The 23,026-nt window shown below is 31.1% G+C and overlaps 3 protein-coding genes across 4 annotated transcripts; 2 read left to right on the top strand and 1 right to left on the bottom strand.

The window, feature by feature from the left end:
- The first annotated feature begins 622 nt into the window (after positions 1-622).
- LOC123908439 lies at positions 623-5,281 on the top strand. 2 transcript variants are annotated; one of them, XM_045959075.1, is made up of 12 exons: positions 623-1,272; positions 1,370-1,445; positions 1,660-1,732; positions 2,251-2,337; positions 2,520-2,639; positions 2,725-3,102; positions 3,468-3,874; positions 3,987-4,086; positions 4,177-4,236; positions 4,338-4,424; positions 4,519-4,647; positions 4,764-5,281. In XM_045959075.1, the coding sequence occupies exons 2-12, from the start codon at positions 1,402-1,404 to the stop codon at positions 5,064-5,066; spliced, it is 1,788 nt and encodes a 595-aa protein (XP_045815031.1). In that variant the 5' UTR covers positions 623-1,272; positions 1,370-1,401; the 3' UTR covers positions 5,067-5,281. The 2 variants fall into 2 exon arrangements, with proteins under 2 accessions (XP_045815031.1, XP_045815030.1); XM_045959074.1 differs by having other exon boundaries at positions 801-1,135.
- A 2,687-nt stretch (positions 5,282-7,968) lies between these two features.
- On the top strand, positions 7,969-10,798 carry LOC123909689 (protein NRT1/ PTR FAMILY 3.1-like). Its single transcript, XM_045960565.1, has 4 exons — positions 7,969-8,060; positions 8,437-8,654; positions 8,997-9,556; positions 9,728-10,798. Exons 1-4 carry the CDS (start codon positions 7,976-7,978, stop codon positions 10,611-10,613), a joined length of 1,749 nt encoding a protein of 582 aa, XP_045816521.1. The 5' UTR covers positions 7,969-7,975; the 3' UTR covers positions 10,614-10,798.
- Positions 10,799-11,749: 951 nt separating this feature from the next.
- LOC123908399 (STS14 protein-like) lies at positions 11,750-12,836 on the bottom strand. Its single transcript, XM_045959019.1, has one exon. It carries the CDS (start codon positions 12,628-12,630, stop codon positions 12,070-12,072), a length of 561 nt encoding a protein of 186 aa, XP_045814975.1. The 5' UTR covers positions 12,631-12,836; the 3' UTR covers positions 11,750-12,069.
- Between the last annotated feature and the right edge of the window lie 10,190 nt (positions 12,837-23,026).

Raw genomic sequence — 23,026 nt, 5'->3', positions numbered from 1 at the left:
TAATGATTTTAAACAAAAATATTCAAGTCTCTTCTTATTCTTTAGGAAGAAAATGCAGTTGGAAGATAAGAATCTACCTTATGTATATGTCTAACCGATTTTTTAACAGAGATTAGTCACTATTAAATGACGACGATAGAAATATGATAGCCCAAAAAAAATGTTCATGGCATGATGCACATTGAATGTAAATATTTAGTACCACATTTCATAAATAAATAAAAAAAGCACCACACCAAATATTAAGTTTTGTTTTGTTGTACTTAAGGCTTAACAGACAGATTGCTTAAATATACATGAAAATAAATGGTACCATGTTATTATATTATTATTACTTACTACAATGAATCACAATGTATCTTTTCAACTAAGAATAAACAACTGTCCAATTATTGTCCCATTAATTTTTTGTCCTCATTATTTTTTGTCAAATAAAATGGCTTAATTTCTAAGTATAATATGGTAGATGTAAAATGAGACAAAAGGGTGGACAAAATGTCACCAACTCCCACTTGCTTCCATAGGAGAGAAGAGAATGTTCAAAAATAAATATGTACATTTTTCTACTTAGCAATTAAGGGTCCAACTACTATTTAACATGTGGTTTAAAATTTCAATCATTGCTTTTCAGATCGGACGACTCAGATAACACAAACAAAATTAACTATAAACAATTTGGAACGTTGATTAAAAATTGGAGGGTCATGATGAGTAACTGCGTGATTCAGAGTGACCGCATCAAATCAACATCCCTATTTATTTTCTTCTTATATAGACTTTACTTTAGAGTGAGACTTAATCACTTTTTTCTTATCAATATTTAATGTTTTGACATTTTCCACTAGTTTATAATTGTCAAAGTTATAATTCTATAAAGACATTGTTCTTGTGTTAAAGCCTTAAAAGGCATTCTCCAATAAGTCCTTTAATCCTTTTCATGCAAAATGCAAAAAGTTCATCCTTTACAAAGGTTATAGCAGAAGAACACTACTACTAGTTCTAGTAGTGAGAAACTTGAAAGAAGAGTCTTCAAAGAGAAGCTTCATTTGGTCAAAAGAGTAACTATAGTCTTTTCTTCACATTCTTGATCATGTGCAATAGACATTAAGCATAAGCTGAAGATTATCACTTTGAGGTTAGTTCCAGGAAGGAAACTTTGCTTTTCTGAAATGTATAAGGGACTTGTGAAAGTGAATTGTGAAGTATTAGAATCTGTTTAGTACTAGTTTGGACTTCGGATTTTGGAGCCTTTTTCTGCTGTGAAGTTTATAGGTAGGACAGTGAATCTTTTCTTACTTTGTTACTATTTGTGTTCTCTGAATTGTATCTGTTTTTTTGTGTTAATAGCTATGGTTTTTGTGTTTCTCAGATATAGGACTTGAAAGGAGTGGAGAAAGTAAAATGATGGGACTTAGATTTACTTCAAGGCATAAACGTTCAAACAGGTTTGTTACTTTCTCATGTTGCTTGAATTGAGGTTCATTTTGGTTATTTTAGGATCATTTATATCTAAATATTTTGATTTGGAATCATACTTGAGAGTTGAGAATGTCATGAATGTTGTTTGAACTTGAAGCATCTTAATTATGAAACTATATCAGGAAAAGGGCTTAAACTTATTTTATCTTTTGTGTATTTTTCTCTTTTATTATATGGCAGTCTTCCTGATAAGAAAAGAGTTGAAGGAGAAAATCAAGATAATCAAGTTGAGGCCTTTGACAGAATGAAGATGGTATAATCAATCACTCCATTTTTTTCATCATGAAATGATCATCACTTCTTTCTTTTTGTTTTTTTTTTCTTCATATATAATCTTAAAATTAAAGGTACTATTCGATACAACTACATTCTAATGTAGCACAAACACTTCAAATTGAAGGTCTATATGGTGTCAGACACCGACACACGACACTGATACATGTGATTACATTCAATTACTTATATTTTTTCAAATTATTATTGGTGTCGATGTATTAGTGTCACATGTTTGTGACTGTGTCAATGACAATGATTCATATTTGACATATTGAGGCAATTATGTATCATGAGTGCCAAGGGGAGCCAGAAATTGATGAACAGATAGTTGATTTTTTTTTTTCCCACTTAAAGGTATATGATTGATAATTTGATATCATTAGTCCCAACCATAATGTTGGGACATTAATGGTCCATATTGATAATCATTCCCTATAGTCCCCACACACATAACAAGTTTCATTTACCTCAAATATGGGTTTGATTTTGTTATAGGATATGGACTACATCACTGAATTTGCTATAGCAAAGAATAAGTCAACAACCCCTACAAGTGAAGTCCATAGTGCTATGAAGCAAGAGGTACAGCACCAGAACTACTCATCATAATAATTCTTTTTAGTGCATGTTTTCCTGCAGTGTCATATTATATTAATTTCAGTTTGGTCCATTTAGTCAGGTTCTTTTGTTTGTCTTTAACTTTTTGGTGCATTGCATTCATCAATATCTAATGACTTTGTGCTTTTAATCATGACTTTGTGCAGATTCAACAACTAGAGAGAAGATTACAAGACCAATTTGAGGTTAGATGTACATTAGAAAAAGCACTTGGATACAAATCTTCATCACTTGTTGTCCATTCAAATGAAAAAATGATTCCTAAGGTATCAACAAGTTCAATAAATTTTACCTTGTTTTAGGCTTTTGTTGGTTATGTTTTAATTTTGTTTTGGTGTTTTTGTTATGCAGCCAGCAACTGAATTAATCAAGGAGATTGCAGTGTTAGAGTTAGAAGTTGTGTATTTAGAACAACATCTTTTATCCTTGTATCGTAAAGCTTTCGATCAACGATTACCTTCGGTGTCTCCATCTATCAAGGAAGAAACTGTAAAACTTTCTCCAACAACACCTCAAACACCATTTGTCAAACCTTCTATGCCTGAGGTCTTAACCAAAAATGACCATGAACTTGAGACTTTGGAGAAAGAAAAGCACTTAGATTCTCGTGTGTATCGTTCTCATTCATCATTGTCACAGTGTGCATTGTTTACAAGAGCATCTCCTCATGAAGATTCTTTAGATAAATCATTGCGTGCCTGTCATTCGCAGCCACTGTCCATGATGGAGGTAAATCTAGTCTCATGAAATTCTGTTATTATGTGACTTTTGTGCAACTATGTTATCAGCCTTAGGTCTTGTTTGGATAAACAACTTAATTAAGTTCTATAATTTATTTTTATAACAAAAGATATAGTAAATTCAAACTGTTTTCATATAAGTTATAAGTTGTTTTCATAAGCTATTCTGGAGAGGTTATATAAATAAGCTTATACCAGCTTACAGACATATTATAAGTTGTTTAGATATGTTTTTCCAATCATTCTCACAAGTGGTTATATACCAGTGGATAAGTTCAAATAAGTTAATCTAAGACGTTGATTTGTCTAGAAGAAGCGTTGTTTGGATTTTGACTATGAGTCGATTCTATGCAGTATGTCGAAAGCTCTTCATCAAATCTAATCAGTCTTGCTGAACATCTCGGTACGCGAATATACGATCATGTTCCGGTGGAACCTAACAAACTTTCTGAAGATATGGTCAAATGCATATCAGCATTATATTGCAAACTTGCAGACCCTCCTATGATACATCCCGGCCTTTCATCTCCTAGTTCATCGTTGTCCTCAGTGAGCGCCTTTTCTATTGGTGATCAAGGCGATATGTGGAGTCCAAGGTTCAAGAATAATAACTCATCTTTTGATGTAAGGTTAGAAAATCCTTTCCACGTTGAAGGACTCAAGGAGTTTAGTGGACCATACAGCACCATGGTTGAAATATCATGGATTTATAAAGAGAATCAGAAATCAGGTGATACAAAAAAGTTGCTTCAAAATTACAAGTGAGTCTATTAAATGTGCTTAAGATAATGAAGATCTTGTATTATAAGTTATAACTTATAAGTACATAGTTAAATTTTATTGAGCATGTCTTTTTTTTTGTATTGTTTTAAGGTCACTTATATCGCGATTAGAAGAAGTAGATCCGGGGAAGCTTGAACACGAAGAGAAGCTAGCTTTCTGGATCAACATACACAATGCTTTGGTGATGCATGTAATAGAAATGTTTCCCTATGATATATTTTCATGCATTTTGTTTAGTTTGATTAGTTGGATTTATAATCTGTTCTTTGGTTTCTAATAGGCATTTTTGGCTTATGGCATTCCACAAAACAATATGAAAAGAGTATTTCTTCTTCTAAAGGTAAAAAAACTTTTGAGTAATAGCTTAAGTCATTAATTAAAAAATGAAACTAAGTCTTAAGCATATGATATATAATATATCTACTTGATTGGTTTTTGCAGGCTGCATATAAAGTTGGAGGTTATACAGTTAGTGCAGACACAATACAAAATACTATACTTAGGTGTCGAATGTCTCGCCCCGGACAGGTGAATATTATGATCCAAACCACTTCTATATAACAAAAGAAATTTATAAAGAAAAATTATTCTCAAACATGTTTAAACTTGTTTCCTATTGCAGTGGCTACGTTTGTTATTTTCTTCAAAGACAAAATTCAAAACCGGAGACGGACGACAAGCATATGCATTGAATCGTCTTGAGCCTCTTTCACACTTTGCTCTTTGTTCAGGAAACCATTCTGATCCCGCGGTATTCTCCTAATTCCCATTTTTATGCAACTTTTGTTACATCTCAAACATAATTCATTTTTGGATAAACCAATTTTACACTGACATCCAATCAAATCTTACGATGAACTATGACAGGTACGAGTATATACACCAAAGAGGGTGTTTGAAGATCTAGAAGTAGCGAAAGATGAGTACATTCGAGCTACATTAGGCGTACGAAAGGACCAAAAAATACTTCTACCAAAGCTCGTTGAATCATTCGCAAAGGACTCCGATTTGTGTCCGAGTGGTGTTATGGAGATGATCTTAGAATCTCTACCTGAATCACTAAGGAAAAGAGTTAAGAAATGTGAGCTTGAAAAATCTAAGAAGTGCATAGAATGGATTCCACATAGCTTTAATTTTAGATATCTCATATCTAAGGATGTTCTAAAATGATATTTAGTAGTGTTACTTCTTAATGAGGAAATGATTTTACATTGTTTTTTCTCTATGTAATTCTTTTGTATAAAAGTAGATTGAAGTTGTAAGATTGTGTTATGAAATGAGTAAATAATTTTCTGGTATATCAATTGACAACAAAGAATGTGCACACATGTAATATGTTTTGTGATAGTTTAATGTTCAATGTTTATGCTAGTTTAAACTTTAAAGACAAAACAAATGGTATATAACATGTGAATAAGCCAAAATTTGATAATTTTCTTTTTTAGTTTTTATCCTTCTTAATTAATTTTAATCCTTATTAAGTACTTAGGTAGTGTTTGTCAGCTTATTTTCAACTTTTCTTTAACTTAAAAAGAGAAGTAGTGTCAAACACTATTTATGAAAAAGAAGATTTTAAAAAAGTTAACAATATCAACTTTATATCTAGCTTCTAACTCATTATCCATTCGAATGGTGGATCTAGGGCGGTCATCTTGAGTGCACCCGATTGTTCTAAGTTGTTTGATCAAAATTAGACTGTATTTTATTTTAAAATATAAATATTCAAACATTAAAATTTAAATCATTTGATCTTATTGAACAACCATGTTCTCTCAAACTGCATGCAGCCAAATTTCTTTTTATTTTTTTTGAAACTCAACTTGTAGCTTCCCTTGGAGACACAGTGAGGCTTTGGACCGGCTACCATTAATTCTTTGGCAATCGACATAGTGAATATGAATATTAACGTGGCCTATTTTTTTTTTTTTTTTTTTTTTTTTTTTTTTTTTTTTATGAATCATGTGGCTAAGTATTATATAAGAAAACAATTTCTACCAAAAAATAAAAAGAAAACAAAAAAATAATATAAATTCATCTAGGTTTATAATGTACATTGTAAACCAAAAAACTTCAGGTTTACGATGTTGTCAATGAGAATTGAATCTAGGACTTTATGCTTACTACTCAAATATTTCATCATTATACCATACATAGTGGCTTATAAATTCATCTAGGTGAAGACAATGTACTCTACTCATTTTATTATTTTTGTTGAATATTTATTATTTATTTTTGGTTAAATAGTCCCGTGGTTAGAAATTCCACATTTTAAATTGGATAAGTGAAATGTCTAGGGTTCAAACCCTGACTCCTGCATATAAAATGTGACGTCCCTTACCAATTGAGTTAAATTCACAAGAAAAATATTTATTAATTTTATTTAGTTGGATGAAAGGAAACATGAGAACATATTTAATTTTAAAATATAATTTTGTATTAATGTCTAGTGTAAAGATATGGGAGACAAAATTATTAGTATATTCTATATTTAGGTAGAGAATTATTAGTAACGAGTATTATTGAGTTGACCTAATTATTTTCTAACTAAAAATACTAATAATTTATACAATTTATACAATAAATATTTTATATTCTAATATTCATAGGATAACGGGAAAGAAAATTGTCCAAGTATATGAATGGATGTTTAATATAAATTATTTATAGGTTTTAAAATTTCAAAAATTTAATTTTGAACGTAGAAAAATAAAATTTCAAGATTTATACTAATTTAATTTTAAAATATAATTTTGTATTATGTCTAGTGTAAAGATACAATATATATGCTTCAATCTTCAAAGAAAATATACCATGTATAAAAATATGATAATAATATTAATTAAATATAATAAAATCAGTAGTTACAATTTTTATAATTAAAAAAGAAATTCCATCAAATAAAATAATTAAAAAGGAAATCTTTGACTTCGAATGAATTTGATTGTTTTTGTTTTGTTTCTTGTGCAATAATTTTCTAAATTGATGTAATTGCTTTTAATAAGGCAAGTTTTTATAGGAAAATGATTTAATTGATTTATATAAGTAATGATTAAAACCCTAATATGAAAGTATATAAACGAGTCTAAGTAATGAAAATTGGACACAAAAACTTGGGGGAAAAAACAGAGAACAAGAAACACGGTACGCTGTTCCTTCTTCTTGAGTCTTACCACTTTAACTTTCTAATCTCAATAGTTTTGCCTTGTTACATTTACCTTGTATTTAGAAATGTGAATATGTAGTCCGCATGAGATTTAACTCAGGGACATCGTACTATGTGTGTAGAAGCTGAGATTCGAATTTCGGACACTTCACTTATTCACTTTAAAGGTGAGTATATCGTTGTTGCTCTAATAGATATAGTGTAAGCATTGACTTTTTTGTTTTAGTTTAAACAATAATTATAACCTTTTAAACTAAAGAACAAACACATCAAGTATGACTTTTTTTTTTTCTTTACTATAAAGATCGGCTATATTGACATGCAATTAATTAGTTAACAATATTATAATTGCTATTCCATTAATTAGGAGACAATCGTTTCCGCAACGAACAACAGAGTGTTAACACCTTCTATTCTCGTATGTAAAAAAATAAATTTTTTCTTACTCGTAACTAATTTCTAAATCCGATTTTTTGTTCTGATTCAATAATTTTTATTTTTTAAATGTCTTTTTCAAAAAATTTTGATGAATAAATTAAAATTTGTGACAACTCTTTTTTTACAAAAAAACGGCTGCAACAGATTTAATAAAAATAAATAAATCTCACTTATATATAAAAGTTTTTTTTTCTGTCAAATTTTTTTTAATTTTTTTTTTGTTGTCAGAGATATATCATAACATTCTATTGGACACTGATATGAAACTATTTTTTGTTAACAAGTTTGTATTTATGAGTAATTTACATGTTTGTGTGCGCGTTTGCGTGCGAGTGCGTTTGCGTGCGTGCGTGCGATATTAAAAAATATATAGTCCTATACTTACTCATCCCTGTATCAAATTTATGATTTTTTTTTTTTTTTTTGGATATTACCATCATTGCTTATAACTGGTTTCCGTGATATATAGCTCTCCAAAATGAATGACGGTTTTGAAAAGAAGAAGAATGCTAATCTTACTGGAAGGAAAAAAGGAGGGATTATTACATTGCCCTTTATCTTTGGTAAGCTTCAAAACAAAATCTTTTAAGTTAATGTTTGAATTTACGATAAAATTGTCACACAATTACTTAGTCACCGTGATTTTTAGTAAAAGTTATATTTTTATATTATAGTCCCAACAAAATTTTGTTTGTGATCATAGTTTTATTAAATTCAATGTATATATAACTTTATAATATTTTTATAAACTTTTATGACGGTGTCACAACTTCATTTGCAGCTATATTTGCTCGCATTTTACCATAACATTTATGTTTCGTAAACAAAATATTGCAATCGTCGCAACAATTGCAAAATTTGAAAATTTTGAATAATGGTTTTAAAATTAAATAATTAATTAATTAATTAATTAATTAAGCTTTTGTTGTTAATTTACAGCCAGTGATGTTTGTGAGAAATTAGCTGTGGTGGGTATCGCTACGAACATGATAAACTACTTAACAACAGAGCTACACATGCCATTAACCAAAGCTGCTACTACGATCACTAACTTTGCTGGAACTGCAAGCTTGACTCCATTGCTTGGTGCCATCATTTCTGATTCTTTTGCTGGAAAATTCATGACTATTACTGTTGCTTCCACTATCTACCTAATAGTAATTTTCTATTTTCTCATAGTCAAAGTTTAATTCTGAATTGTTTTTTGTTTTGTTATAGAATTTTTTTGTTAACAAGTTTGTATTTATGAGTAATTTACATGTTTGTGTGCGCGCGCGCGTGCGAGTGCGTTTGCGTGCGTGCGTGCATGGAAAATCATTTTTAATTTTTCATAGACTAGTACAAGTCTACGAGTCTATGTACCCTTTACGAGTTTGAGTAGACTCGCGAGTCTGACAATCTTGTTCTATTAACAACTATATTGACATATTTGACATCACTTGTCCATTATATTTTTCTATTATACTGATTATGGCAATTTGTGATTTTTAAAAATTCAGGGTATGATTAGTTTAACCTTGTCAGCAATCATTCCTAAATTAAGACCACCTCCATGTAAAGGGGAAGCGGTATGCCAAGTAGCTAATTCAGGACAGCTGATAGTTCTCTACTTATCACTTCTATTTGGAGCAATAGGGTCGGGTGGAATCCGACCCTGCGCTGTTGCATTTGGAGCCGATCAATTCGATGATTTGGATTCAAAGCAAAAAACAAAGTCTTGGAATTATTATAATTGGTACTATTTTGTGACCGGAGTAGCAATGCTTGTGTCTGTGACTGTTCTTGTTTATATTCAAGACAATGTTGGATGGGGATGGGGCCTAGGAATTCCTACAATAGCTATGTTTCTCTCAATTATTACTTTCATCGGCGGATATCCACTTTACCGGCATTTGAACCCGAAAAAAAGCCCGTTTACTGGACTTGTAAGAGTGTGTGTTGCTGCTTTTCGTAAGAGGAAGATACCAGAAGTGTCTGATTCTAAAATGTTATACCAAAATGATGAGATTGATGCTTCTATTACTTTGAAAGGGAAGCTGCTTCATTCCGATCAATTTAAGTAAGTACATTTATTTATTAACTAATTAATTCTTTAAAAGGTAATCTAGAAAAAGCCGAATTTTGTTCACGTGAGCTTGTTCGATTGCTAGGGACATCATATTATATAGGCAGGAATCGAGGTTCAGACTCCACACACTCTACTTATTGACTTTTTCTAATGATAATACAGATTCTTGGACAAGGCAGCAACAGTGACAGAGGAAGATAATACCAAAACACCAGACTTATGGAGACTATGCACAGTTCATAGAGTAGAAGAATTAAAATCAATAATCAGAATGGGACCAATATGGGCATCTGGAATACTTCTAATCACAGCATATTCCCAAATAAACACATTCTCCCTCCAACAAGGCAAAACTATGGACAGACATCTAACCAAATCCTTCCAAATTCCTGCAGGGTCCATGTATGTATTCACCCTCCTAGCCATGCTCATCACCACTGCTCTCTACGACCGTGTCTTAATCCCTGTGTCCCGTAGATTCACTAAACTCGACCGTGGTATAAGCGTCCTTTGTAGAATGGCGATTGGATTAGTGATATCAATTTTCCCTACTTTAGTTGCTGGATTCATTGAAATGAAACGAAAAAAGATAGCTATGGAACATGGACTCATTGAACACTCGAACGAAATAATCCCAATGTCAGTTTTTTGGCTTCTGCCACAATATTGCCTTTATGGAATGGCTGAAGCTTTTATGTCAATTGGGCATATAGAGTTTTTCAACGGCGAAGCTCCGGAGAGTTTGACAAGTACTGCAATGGCATTTTATTGGATTTCAATTTCTATTGGGAACTATGTTAGTACACTTATGGTTACCTTGGTTCACAAGTTTTCTGCAGGGTCTAATGGTGAAAATTGGCTTCCTGATAATAACCTTAATAAGGGAAAGCTAGAATACTTTTACTGGCTAATCACAATCATGCAGGTTATTAATCTCATTTACTACTTGATTTGTGCTAAAATGTACACTTACAGGCAAATTCAGAACCATCATGAGGAGAATAACATTTCAGAAGACAACAACATTGAGCTTAGTAATAATGTTTAGGTAAATATTTATAAGGATTATTTGCATTTAGTTGCTTAGACAGCAACATTGAGTTGCTTAGATTTGGATTTAGTCACCCCACATGTATGGATGTTTTTTTTTTTTTTTTTATAAGCATCACATGTATGGATGTGAATTAGGTGATCATTTCCAATAAATAATTACAATTACTTATTATCATTTAATTATATTTAAAATATGACTATTTAATTCATTTATATTTCTACTATCTATTTTTAAACATGTGATTGTAACTAAATTCTTGTGACCATGAAAGAGTTTCTCTTTTCCAACCTACACTATTTATCTATCTATCTATCTAAATCCTAAATAGTTCTCCTAGCTACCACTAATCCTAACCCTAATTGTATTAACCAATCATAGCCTTTAAATCATTTTCTTCTTTTTTTGGGGGGATAAATCATTTTCTTGCTAATGTTTCTTAATATTACCAATAACAACCATTGGACAATGTCTCATTCAAAACTATCATCTAATCTTTAAAGCTTAATTGCAAGACATAAATTTTCTATTCGATCACTTTCAAGTAGGCCCTTATTATATTCATAAGCAATCAATTTAACTCAACATCTTTGCTTGGATAACAAACCCACTTCTTTGGTCAAATTAAAATACCCAATATGATGACCAAAGGCCATAGCTGGTTCAACGATGAAGTGGACTGAAGGACAAGTAATTGCCGGTCGCCATACTCCTTCCACTTATTATTAAACTAGGTTAATCTCTTTTTCTTTTTTTCTTTTTCTTTCAAAAGACTTAACACTTATATAGTGTTTTTTATTAAGTTGAATTTTTCCTATTAAATAGCAACTGCCAATGTATATCACAACAAAGAGAACGTGCTAATAATAATATATAGAGTCTATCATTAACTTTTATATTTTTAAAAATATAAATACTAGTATGTTGTACTATCCGATGTGAGACTCAAGAATTTTATTTCAAATTCATTGATGTGCTCAATGTTCCAACACAAGTTAATTAAACTATTGTTTAAGTAATTACATTTTTTTTATACAAAACAATGTTCTTAAAACACCATTAACATTTTTCTTAAAAATAATAATTTTGGATCCGATCTTTCTGATCTATAAACTTAATTTATTTGCAAAAAGTGGCACGAAAGATCCACCTCAATATCAATCATAATAAACAATTACACATTTTGTCTATTACATGACCAATTTCATATAATTAATGTCATGCTTGACATTGACTAATTAAATGACATATTGATCTCTCTACCACAAGTTGCATTACACTTACATAATCTCATTAATAAACAAAGCATATCATCACAAATAATTTTTTACTTTGTAAACAAAGTGACAATTACGACAAAAAAACTCACATAGAAGCACACGTACAAGACCCCGAATGAAAATGTTCATGTCAATTGAACTATGTCTTACGATCCTTGATCGATCGTAATCGATCAAAATGGGGTTTCCCCTATAACATTACCAGGTGGATCATAGAAACAAATAGTCAAACTAGCTTTCTCCTTAACCGTACATGTCGCCTGAGCACAACCAAGCTCCACCGATTTCTTCCACACAACCTGCGTATAAACACCACACTCATGATTTCCAACACATGAATTATTAGCATGAATGTAAAAATCTTTCTCCTTAACCCATTCCTCCACCGCTTTACTCGGCGTCACAGCCGCCGCAGAACCTGCCCAAAGCTGGTTTCCCCCGTATTTACTTGCTGTTAAGTTAGCAAAATCGCAACCCATTTTGTTCCTTTGGTAACGGACTAGTAAGCTTGTGTCTTTTGCTAGCTTCTCGCTCCATTGAAGTGGCTCAACACCTACTTCAGCTCTTGCTTTGTTGTGAGATTCTAGGTACTCTTTAGCTGGAGATGGTAGTGGTGGTGGTGGTGGTGTTGGCTCGGGTGTGGTGGTGGTTGCTGGTCTTGCGACGGTGGATGAGACAAGGAAGAGGGTTAGAGCTGTTAGGGAAAACAAAGGAAAAAAATGTAACATTTTCATGTGACCTTATCTGTTGCAAAAAATAAGAATGTAATGTAGTAATAAAATTGGAGTCACGGATGAAGAGATTATTTATATTTGCGAGGTTAAGGAAAATGTTAAGAGGGTGAAGTGGATTTACTAATTTGTCCTTGAATGTGATGTTTCAATTCAAATAAAAGGCATTGTGAGCATTGACATTTGACATGTGCAAAGCTGTATTGCAGAGAGTGAGAAGAACTTGTGATGTCTACTGGCTGCTTTTATAATCTGCTGATTAGTCTCTAGATTTGGCTAATTGGATGTGCATGTACACGTAATTAGTCTTAAACTGTTTACTAAACCATAGAATACTTCCACAGTTACTTATTATAAGAAGTTTACTTTTTAGATTTATAAAATGTTGGATATATCTAGTTAATAATATGGTTCAAATACATTCAACATTCTATGAATTTAAAAAGTAAGTTTTTTCTTATAATAAGAATCAGATTGAGTATTTATTTATGACTCTATAGATAGGCATCGTGGTGGGATTAAATTATGGGATTAAATTATGCTCCAAATTGTGCAAGTTTTAACAATAACATTTCGGTTACTACGTATGGTAATCCGGTGTTACATTTGGTTTACTTTTTTTTTTGTTTGTACTAACTAACAACTATACAATCCATGTTAGCCAATTGACAACAACTCATGTTTTAATTAATGAATCAATAGTTAATTGGTTAAGTGGTAATTGACGTTGCATTTGATAGGGAAGATCATAGTTTGATCATCCATAATTATGATCAGAAAAGGCTGAAATTACTTGATGTCAGAACTATCCTCGAATTAGATTTGACAGTCCAGTAGGCCGGTTACTAACTATAAAAAAAACTACCATCCACTCTTCCGTTTGGTATGAAGAAAAGAAAGTGGAAGAAAAGAAAATTACGCAAATCAATAAATGAATTTGGACTAAAATTAGTTTAGGTTCATTCATTAGTTTGCGTAATTTTCTTTTCTTCCACTTTCTTTCCTTCAAACAAAACGACCCTTAGAGTCCTAAATAAATATTCTATTATTAGTAAACGGTTTATGACTAATTACGTGTACATGAACATCTGACTAGCATATTTCCATTGCTTATCAAAACAAAAACAAAACCAAATCCATTGACTAGTCAGCATAGAGTAGACATCACAAACTCTTACCTCACTCTGTAAATTGCAAAACATTTGCACCCATGTCCAATATCAATGCTCCCAAATCTCTAAATCCAATGGCTTTGATCGAAGAGACATTCTTGCATAAGCATAAGATATAGACACAAATTATAGGAACACATACATCATGGAAAAAAAATTTAAAAAAATTAAATAGTCACATCAATTAATTCATTTTCTTTAATTATTTTTTTCTCATGTGAATGTGCTTAACAACAATTGATTTGTGTTTGTGCCTATATAAATATTTCTCTTTACCGAAATATCACAATCAACGACACTTTCTCGAGGAATGATTTTAGTAATCTAGAATTTGGTTAGTACATAAGTTTGGCCTAATTAAATTTTTTTAGCCATAAATATTTTTTTATAAATAGATAAAATCATTATAAATTCATACATAAGTAAGAAAATCGGGCTTCAAACCCTAATCATCATATTCAATCTAATAATTTTAAATTTTTTATTAATTAAATTAAGACTTGTGACTGTTTTAACCATAATTTAAATTCGAATATATGTATATGATGGATGGGGTAATGTTAGAGTACCTCATATTGGCACACACATATCCATTCAATTTTTTTGTCTTAAATGAGACTAATAAGCACCATTAGATTTTGGAAAAATTTGGACTATGATAAATAATTTCTAGAATAGATCATACTAATACTTAGGTAAGAACTTGTGAGACTTGGCTACTTCTATCACAATTTCTAGAATAGATAATACAAATATTTTGCTTCAAATAATCACTTTTAACCAATTTCTCTCCCAAAAAAAAAAATTCCTTCAAATTTCATGAATCAAAATTCCCATGTTACTTCCTGAATAGATCACACAAATATTTTGTTTCAAATCTTCACTTTTAATCAATTTCACTCCATTTTTTCTTCTTCAACTTTCAAGAATCAAAATCCACGTGTTATTGCTTAATTAGTTGGAAATAGTACTACGTATATAGTGAGGAGAGCTTAACCTAAGATAAGAGACTAAGTGTAAGTTTGATATCATGACGTAAGTTATTGGTTCAAATCTAATAGTAGGTAAGATATAACTAGAATTTACTTCTTCCGAACTTTTTTATAATAAACACTTTTGAGAAAAAAAATTGATTTTTTTTTTATAAAAAATTTGACCAATTTTTAAATGTTTAATTTCACTTATGCCCTTATTTATTATGAAAGATAATTTAAAAATAAGTAAGTTAGTTGAATTAAGAGCAATTAAATAAAAGTATATATGGAATAGATTTAAATTTTTATGAGTATTAAATGAAAATAACCATGTACAATGTGTTTTCTTGATCTGTGTAACTTTTTTAAAGTGTTCCTTATAAAAATGATCAAAGAGAATATTAGATATCATACCATTAATTTCGATATCGCTGTCAAATATGTGGCAGCAGAAGCTTGAAAAAGGAAATGAATTTTGACGCAAAAGGAAAAACACCGTAATTTTACTAATTGTTTGTTCCTCACTACGGGTAGATGAGGAATTCTCACATCGTGGTGGATATTTAACGTGAAAATGAAGAAGCTACATTTTGTATCAAACATGGCCTCAATGTAAAGTAATAAGTTATCAGTTTCAAATATATTATTTCTGTGAATATTAATTTCTAGCTCTCTCCTCAAGCACCAAAAGTGACAACAGATCAATGTGGCAACAAAAATCTCCACTATGAAGATGCACCATGAAAGATACCCTTAATCTAAGATGACTTCTTTTTAGGTCCCTCGTGTTTCTTCATCATATTTGATTGTTTTACATGAATTAAGAAAAACTTATAAAAGATAAAATAAAAATGAGTGAAAAATAAAACGGTGGCGTTGGTTGCTAAAATTGAAGAAAATTCAAATAAGAATAATATTTGAATTATTTAGCGGGACAAAATGAGTAAGTCTAATTAAATTGTTTTGACAACATTATTCTTTTTCAAAAGGAGCCGTCCTACTCTCATCTACGAGTATTTGGTTGTTTATGTTACCCTCTTTTTCCATCACATACTATAAACAAACTTCAATATCGTTTCACCCCATGTGTCTTTTTAGGGTATCCTTCCAATCATCGTGGATACAAATGTTATGATTTATCACAAAAAAACAAGAAGGAAACTGAATCTAATTATAAACTAAAGTGAATCTTTATTAAAAATAAACAAATAAAAAAAATGAGATTGAGAACTCTTTAAAAAAAAAAAAAAAAATTTGATGATTAACGGTATTCCATTTTAGTTTATTTTTAATAAAGATTCACTTTAGGTTAACTAATTTTTTTGCACACCCCTACCCTTATATATATCCTTATAAACCCTAGAGATTGAATGTGAAAAAAAAAAACTCTTATTATTCATATTCACCAAATTTATATATATTTTGCATATTCAACAAAACAATCAGCATGGCGAAGGGTTCATGGAAGAATTGCGAACCGACAGAGAAGAGGGTATTGGGAAGGCGAGTTATTAATGTTTTTAGGAAGAAGATAACATCGATATATTTTCCATGGGCAAAACATGTTTACCTTCTTAGGAAGAAGGTGGAACCTGATTTAGAACTCAGCACTCTTGGCCTGAGACAGATATATAGCCCGTTACGTACTCTCTATGAGGAATGAACTTGCTCGTATAGCTAGCTTCCGAAATTGTTGCTGCTAATTCCGAAACAACGGAGATTCAGGTACCCCGAGATTGAGGTTGCAGTTAATCAACTCTTTCCCAAACAATTGGCCGAAGGTGCTCTCCAACATGCCTTAGAAGCTATGAACTACTGTCAATCCCAGAAAGATGATAATCAGCCTGATAATTTATTGGGTCAAGTTGAAAGAATCTTAGCTGTTCGACTCGATCCAGTTTATGATGACGAGGAGACTGATACGACACAAGTAGAAAGGCCCAATGAAGACCAATACCAGGAAAGAGGCAATTAAAGAAACCAAAGTGCATGAAAGATTTTGTGAGCAAGCAGAAGAAACTAGTGGTGAGAGATTTTGGTAGTATGAAGAAACTAACTTTCTTAAATTTACTATTCTGTTATGTTATTTTAAGATTAATATTCTTTCCTAGATTTTATGCTAAGTAGGTATGACAAGATTGATTTTATATGATGTAACAATGAACCAATTTTATTATGGTGAATAATATAAGGATTCACTTTTTTCTTCAATTTCTCTTCTCTTCCCCCGTAGGAGTTGACACTCACTCAAAGAGTGCCGTTTTCTTCACTCTGAGTTAATTAGAGTACTGTATCAAAGACATAGTGTGTGATTTAAGTTTGTTTTTGGAGGGACAAGCATTTTAATTAATTTGGAACTTGTTTTCCAACAAGTCATTTCTAACTATATATGCTTTCTATGAATGCAGCCTATGTCTTTTTTATTTACTCTTAATCTCAATCCAATTTATTTATAGAAGGATTATATTAAAGACGACCGCTTGCTGATTTGGGGCTATCAAGAGTGTCAATCGAACTAGATTACAATTTAGTAGTTGATGGCATAAGTGATAGCTTTTGTTAACTAGGTAGAATTTCATAACATATTGATTCACTATAGAATACTTTTAGACAAATGCTAACGAGTGCCCTGATGCACTCTTACAAATTTTGTTGCCCACACCATACACACACATATTGGCATAACGAGCATTGTTTTTTAACTTAACGCGACAAATTTTCTCATGAAAGTGCACACGTAAACCGCACACCGCCATAAAACCTCTCTCAATTAACTCTGTTTAGCTCCCCTAAATTTTCTTCTTGTGTGCACAATGAAAGTGAGGCCAACAAATTCAAACTCCAACGTAAGAAAGTTCAGCAGAAAAACCAATATGATATCAAATTGGTAAACATTCAAAGCTATGAAGGTGATGATTTCGTTAGGACCATAATATATTGCTAATAGGGTCATATTTATAATCAATATACATATTTATATGATAAATTGAATTAATATGGTCGCTGTCCAACATAATTCCCAACAAAGTCATAATTATATTGAGTGAAAGGATGACGATAAGAGTAAATGTGCGCATAATAATAATAATAATAATAATAATAATAATAATAATAATAATAATAATAATAATAATAATAATAATAAGGGAAAAGCTAACTTGTACCCTTAAGACACTTGTTAGTCCACTATAAATAATAATTTTGTATAGACATAATTGTTAAACATTGTTTTGTTCAAGACATAATTGTTATTTGAAGTGTACTTAACATTTGCCCTTGGGCATATGTTAGCATGACCCTAATAATAATGTAAAAGATTGTAACAACGTAAAAGAAATAACTAGGGGACTAATATTTTATTCATCTCTTCTCTTTGTATAATCAAACAATTGATATAGTGTGTTAGAGATGGCAGTAGATATGTACCTGCCTAGGGTCCGTTCTCGCTTCACATCAACACAACATCTGGGGAGTGTCATGCCATCATAAAACCCATTCCGTTTTGTGTATTGGTATACGACAAACAAATACACTCACACTTTCTTCATTCCTACAAATCTTTTTAAATAAATAATTAATAATTATATGCCACAAACAAACTCACACTTTCTTCATTCCCACGAATTTTTTCAATGAATAATTAATAATTAAATTTTAAATTTTTGTTGGGACACATGGCGTTGCTCCTCTGACAAATTTCAGAGCGTCATTTCACAACACCCGCCTTGCAGGATTGCTCATCATATCACTCGTTCGCAATTTCCATCTTCATATAATCATATCACTCTTCCCTCATTCAACCTCACACACACACATTTCTCTCTCTCTCTCTCTCTCTCTCTCTCTCTCTCTCCACACTCAAACCGAAAGATGAAGTTAGTTTCAGAAATTATTCAATCAATTCTTCTTGCTATTTTCTCATTTTGATTTTACTTACGTTCTTTTCCTGTTGTTTTTTCAGTACTGGTAACCAAATGAATCATATTGGGGCTGAGAACCAGGACTTTGAGCAGACTCAAGAACAGAGGATAGTAGAAGAGTTTGATGGTGATGAATCTCTCAAATTTTCTTTTAATTTTTACTTAAATATGTTGTCTCCTCCTATTGACAATAATATGCATCTTCACGGTGATTTCTCAAGGCATTGATGCTGGAGATGTGAAGAAGCTTGAGGAAGAAGAGATCGTGACATCTGTCAACAATGAAACTCAAGAAGAACAGAGGAAGGTGGAAGAGTTCGATGGTGGTGAGTGGTGACTCGATTGTGAAGTGTGATTTATTATCTCAAATCTGCTTTATATTTTTTACTTAGACATTTTGAATAATATGCATCTCACAGTGATTTCTCAATGGAAGTCGTTGGTTGCAGTGGCGATTTTACTTTTAGGAAAATGGAAGTCGTTGGTTGCAGTGGCGATTTACCCCATATGTGTAATTTTTTTGAAAACTATACTTGTTTGGTAAAAAACTTGAAAAAATGCACCATTTTAGTAAAAAAAATCACTTTTATCGATGCTTAGTTAACATTCAATCTAACGTTCTATTTTTGATGTTTTTTTTTTTTTGAGCAACTTAACGTTCAACTCCTCTTGAAAAATTATTTTGTGCCTTGTATGTAAATGTTCTCGTGTAATGATTTATGTTTATCTTGCTGAAATCAAGGTTGTTAAAAACTCGTTTTAAATTGTAAACTCTATAGATTCAATGTTTTTAGGTATGACTTTCATGTTTTCACCTAACGATTCAAACTTATTTTTTTTAGTCAAATCAAAAGTTCAATTTTATCGTATTAATAATAAATAAAGAAATACTTTTATCAAATTAATAATAAATACAATATCATATGTAGAGTGACGTTTAATTTTTTATAATAGTTTATGTTAATAATTATATGAACAACAATTACTTACACTTGTGATTATTTTTAATAATAGTATATAAGAGAGTATTTGCTTATAAAATGAGACGGAGGAATCTAGGAAGCACATTAAGAGTTAGATAAATAATAATTTGTAGTATTCGTGTGTTTTCAACAATGTCTCATATTTTTCTGCACGTGTGCGAAAAAAATAAAAATAAAACAAGTGAGAAACAAAAACAAATAATTAATTATTATATTTTGATAAAATAACATATTATTGCAAAGTTTATGCAATTGTTTAAATACAATAAGTTTCTTAGGTAAATAGACGAAATCACGTATGACCTAACAATTTTGACATTTCTGTTAGTTGGGCTAAAAATTGGACATTTAAATATAATAAGTTATTTGATAAATAATAGATACATAAATATTGTCAAAAAATAAGATACATGTTATAATAGAGGTTTCGTAAAAATCAAATAAAACAATACGGGTTAAAATATACAATTATTTTGTATTTTAATCATATATAATATTCAATCTCACGTGATACGTATGATTCAAAGAGTCATGTTTAATACGTAAAAAAGTAAGAGACATATTATTTTTTTTACAAGATATATTGATGGGAATATAGTTGTTGTGTTATTTCTTTACAAGATATATTTGCATGACTATATATAGTCATATTTAACTAATGAGAACGAGAGAAAAATAATTAAGTGTGAATTATTTAATATTTAAAATTTATTTTTATTTAAAATTAATAATATATTAATTTTATCATATTTTCTTTAATTAATATTCATATCACTTAAATTTTTAAATTAAAAATAAAATTATTAATTTCATATTACGTTCAAAATTAAATAAATTAAAATATGTATTATATATGTTCATTTTAATATGAGGTAAACTCTACCACCCAACATCATTTCCAGTGCAATTGGTTTGGGCTTATGATCCTTTGGTGTTGTTCTTCTTTATATTCCTTGGGCTCCATCGGCTTGGGCTCGGGAAGTTTATCTTCCTCGGTTACGGCTTCATAGCCGTTGGTTTCTGTCTCGGCGGCGACTACAAATGCATTGGAGTTTCTTGCGGCTTACGAGAGGGATTATGGAACAACGACGAAGCCAAATTTTGTGAGTGAGGGTTTCATGACTCGAAATCTGTTTTACTCTCTGTTGTCTTTAATCTTTTATTTTATTAGTTTTCTTTCATTTTTTTTATAAATTAAGAGCATCTAAATGTCAAGGTGGGATAGGCATTTCAACTATGTTGGAACTACTATTCGTCACCGTCCTCCACCTATAACTCATATTATTATTAAAAAAAGAAAATAAGATAATTACAAGGCGGGACTAGGCCTTACCCCAAACCCAAAGAGATAACGTAGTACAATGAAACAAGCAAACTCCTATTTAATCCTAAAAGACAAACATAAGTCCCTAATGACTTAAGGTGAATGCACCGACCACCAACACAGAGCGGCGCACGTACCCATTACTCCCTGCAACAAGCAGCAAGTGATAATGGCTTTTTCAAGCTAGACAATCCGAAATCATCGAATGATACGAATATTGATACACCCTGACACTAGTTTGGTAGAATCCAAAGCAACTCAAAACCAATCGATAGCCAACATGTTAACTCGTGTCTTACTTCATAAACTACAGCTACACAATTAATGTTACTTTTTTTTAGCACTAACTAACAACTAACTCATATTAGCCAATTGACAAGACTCTACACAATTAATATTACTTTTTTTTAGTACTAACTAACAACTAACTCATATTAGCCAATTGACAAGACTCATATTTTAGAGTATATTTTAGTAAACTAATCGTTAGTTGATTCAATAATAATTAACGCTACACTTCACAGGAGAATCATAGTTCGATTTCATGTAACTGTGATCGGGAGAAGGCAAGAACTACTTGATGTTAAAACTGACCTCCAAACTAGATTAGACGGTTCCGTAGATCAAATAAAGTCCTAAATAAATATTCTATTATTAGTAAACGGTTTATGACTAATTACGTGTACATGCACATCCAACTAGCCAAATCCATTGCTTATCGAAAAGAAAAAAAAGAAAGAAAAAAAGAAGCCAAATCCATTGACTAATCAACATAGAGTAGACATCACAAACTCTTCCCTCACTCTGTAAATTGCAAATACAGCTTGCAGTCATGTCCAATATCAATGCTTCCACATCTCTGAATCCAATGGCTTTTACTGAAATATCACAATCAAGGATACTTTCTCGACGAATGATTTTGGTAATCTATAAATTGGTTGGTAAATAAGTTTGGGCCTAATCTATAACTTTATTTTTCTGAAAATTCTGTTTTTAAAACTAATAGTTCGCTGCAACAGCAGGAAAATAGAAATACAGTTCAGTTTACTCGTCGAAAGAGCGGCAACGGTATTGGACTTGGAAAATTCAGATTTTTAATTAAATTGGTAGTGAAAGCATCTTTTTAATTAATTAAAAACTTATACGGGGTTACTCAATTAAGAACTTATAAACTAAAGTGAATCTTTATTAAAAATAAACAAATAAAAAAAAAAGAGATTGAGAACTCTTTAAAAAAAAAAAAAACAATTTTTGATGATTAACGGTACTCCATTTTAGACACAGTACTGGTATTGGATCGTACGCGTACAGAGCACCCTCAGATCAGAGTACCATTTTTTTTTTTATGTACGTGGTACTCTCAAAGTAAGCTGGATTTCATCAAAAACTGTTTTTTTTTTTTTTTTAATTTTTATTTTGCAACATTTCTCAATTTTTACTTTTTTTGTTTATTTTTAATAAAGATTCAGTTTAGGTTAACTAATTTTTTTGCACACCCCTACACTTATATAAATCCTTATAAACCCTAGAGATTGAATGTGAAAAAAAAAAAAGGGTTATACTCTTATTATTCATATTCACCAAATTTATTTATATTTTGCATATTCAACAATACAATCAGCATGGCGAAGGGTTCATGCAAGAATTGCCAACCGACAGAGAAGAGGGTATTGGGAAGGCGAGTTATTAATGTTTTTAGGAAGAAGACACCATCGAAATATTTTGAGTGGGGAAGACGAGTTTTCCTTCTTAAGAAGAAGGTGGAACCTGATTTAGAAATCAACACTCTTGCCGCGAGAAAGATATCCCGTCGCATAATATACACGAGGAATGAACTTGCTCGTATAGCTTCCGAAATTGCTGCTGCTAATTCCGAAACCGAAACAACTCAGATTCAGGCTGCCGAGATCGAGGCTGCAGTTATTCAACTCTTTCCCAAACAATTGGCCCAAGGTGCTCTCCAATATGCTTTAGAAGCTATATGAACTACTATCAATCCCAGAAAGATGATAATCAGCCTGATAAT

This window comes from Trifolium pratense, linkage group LG2, assembly GCF_020283565.1.
Source record: "Trifolium pratense cultivar HEN17-A07 linkage group LG2, ARS_RC_1.1, whole genome shotgun sequence".
In the NCBI taxonomy this organism is placed as follows: domain Eukaryota; kingdom Viridiplantae; phylum Streptophyta; class Magnoliopsida; order Fabales; family Fabaceae; genus Trifolium; species Trifolium pratense.
The sequence above is the reverse complement of the archived record's forward strand: the minus strand, read 5'-3'. Positions and strand labels throughout refer to the sequence as shown.

What these genes read in the sequence shown, in the direction of transcription:
- LOC123908439 (XM_045959075.1), top strand. Translation starts at nt 1,402, where the DNA reads ATGATGGGACTTAGATTTACTTCAAGGCATAAACGTTCAAACAG. An exon ending in CCTTTGACAGAATGAAGATG is followed by an intron (nt 1,733 to 2,250) that starts GTATAATCAATC and finishes ATTTTGTTATAG; the next exon opens with GATATGGACTACATCACTGA. An exon ending in ATAGTGCTATGAAGCAAGAG is followed by an intron (nt 2,338 to 2,519) that starts GTACAGCACCAG and finishes GACTTTGTGCAG; the next exon opens with ATTCAACAACTAGAGAGAAG.
- LOC123909689 (XM_045960565.1), top strand. Translation starts at nt 7,976, where the DNA reads ATGAATGACGGTTTTGAAAAGAAGAAGAATGCTAATCTTACTGGAAGG. An exon ending in CTTCCACTATCTACCTAATA is followed by an intron (nt 8,655 to 8,996) that starts GTAATTTTCTAT and finishes TTAAAAATTCAG; the next exon opens with GGTATGATTAGTTTAACCTT. An exon ending in CTTCATTCCGATCAATTTAA is followed by an intron (nt 9,557 to 9,727) that starts GTAAGTACATTT and finishes ATGATAATACAG; the next exon opens with ATTCTTGGACAAGGCAGCAA.
- LOC123908399 (XM_045959019.1), bottom strand. Translation starts at nt 12,630, where the DNA reads ATGAAAATGTTACATTTTTTTCCTTTGTTTTCCCTAACAGCTCTAACC.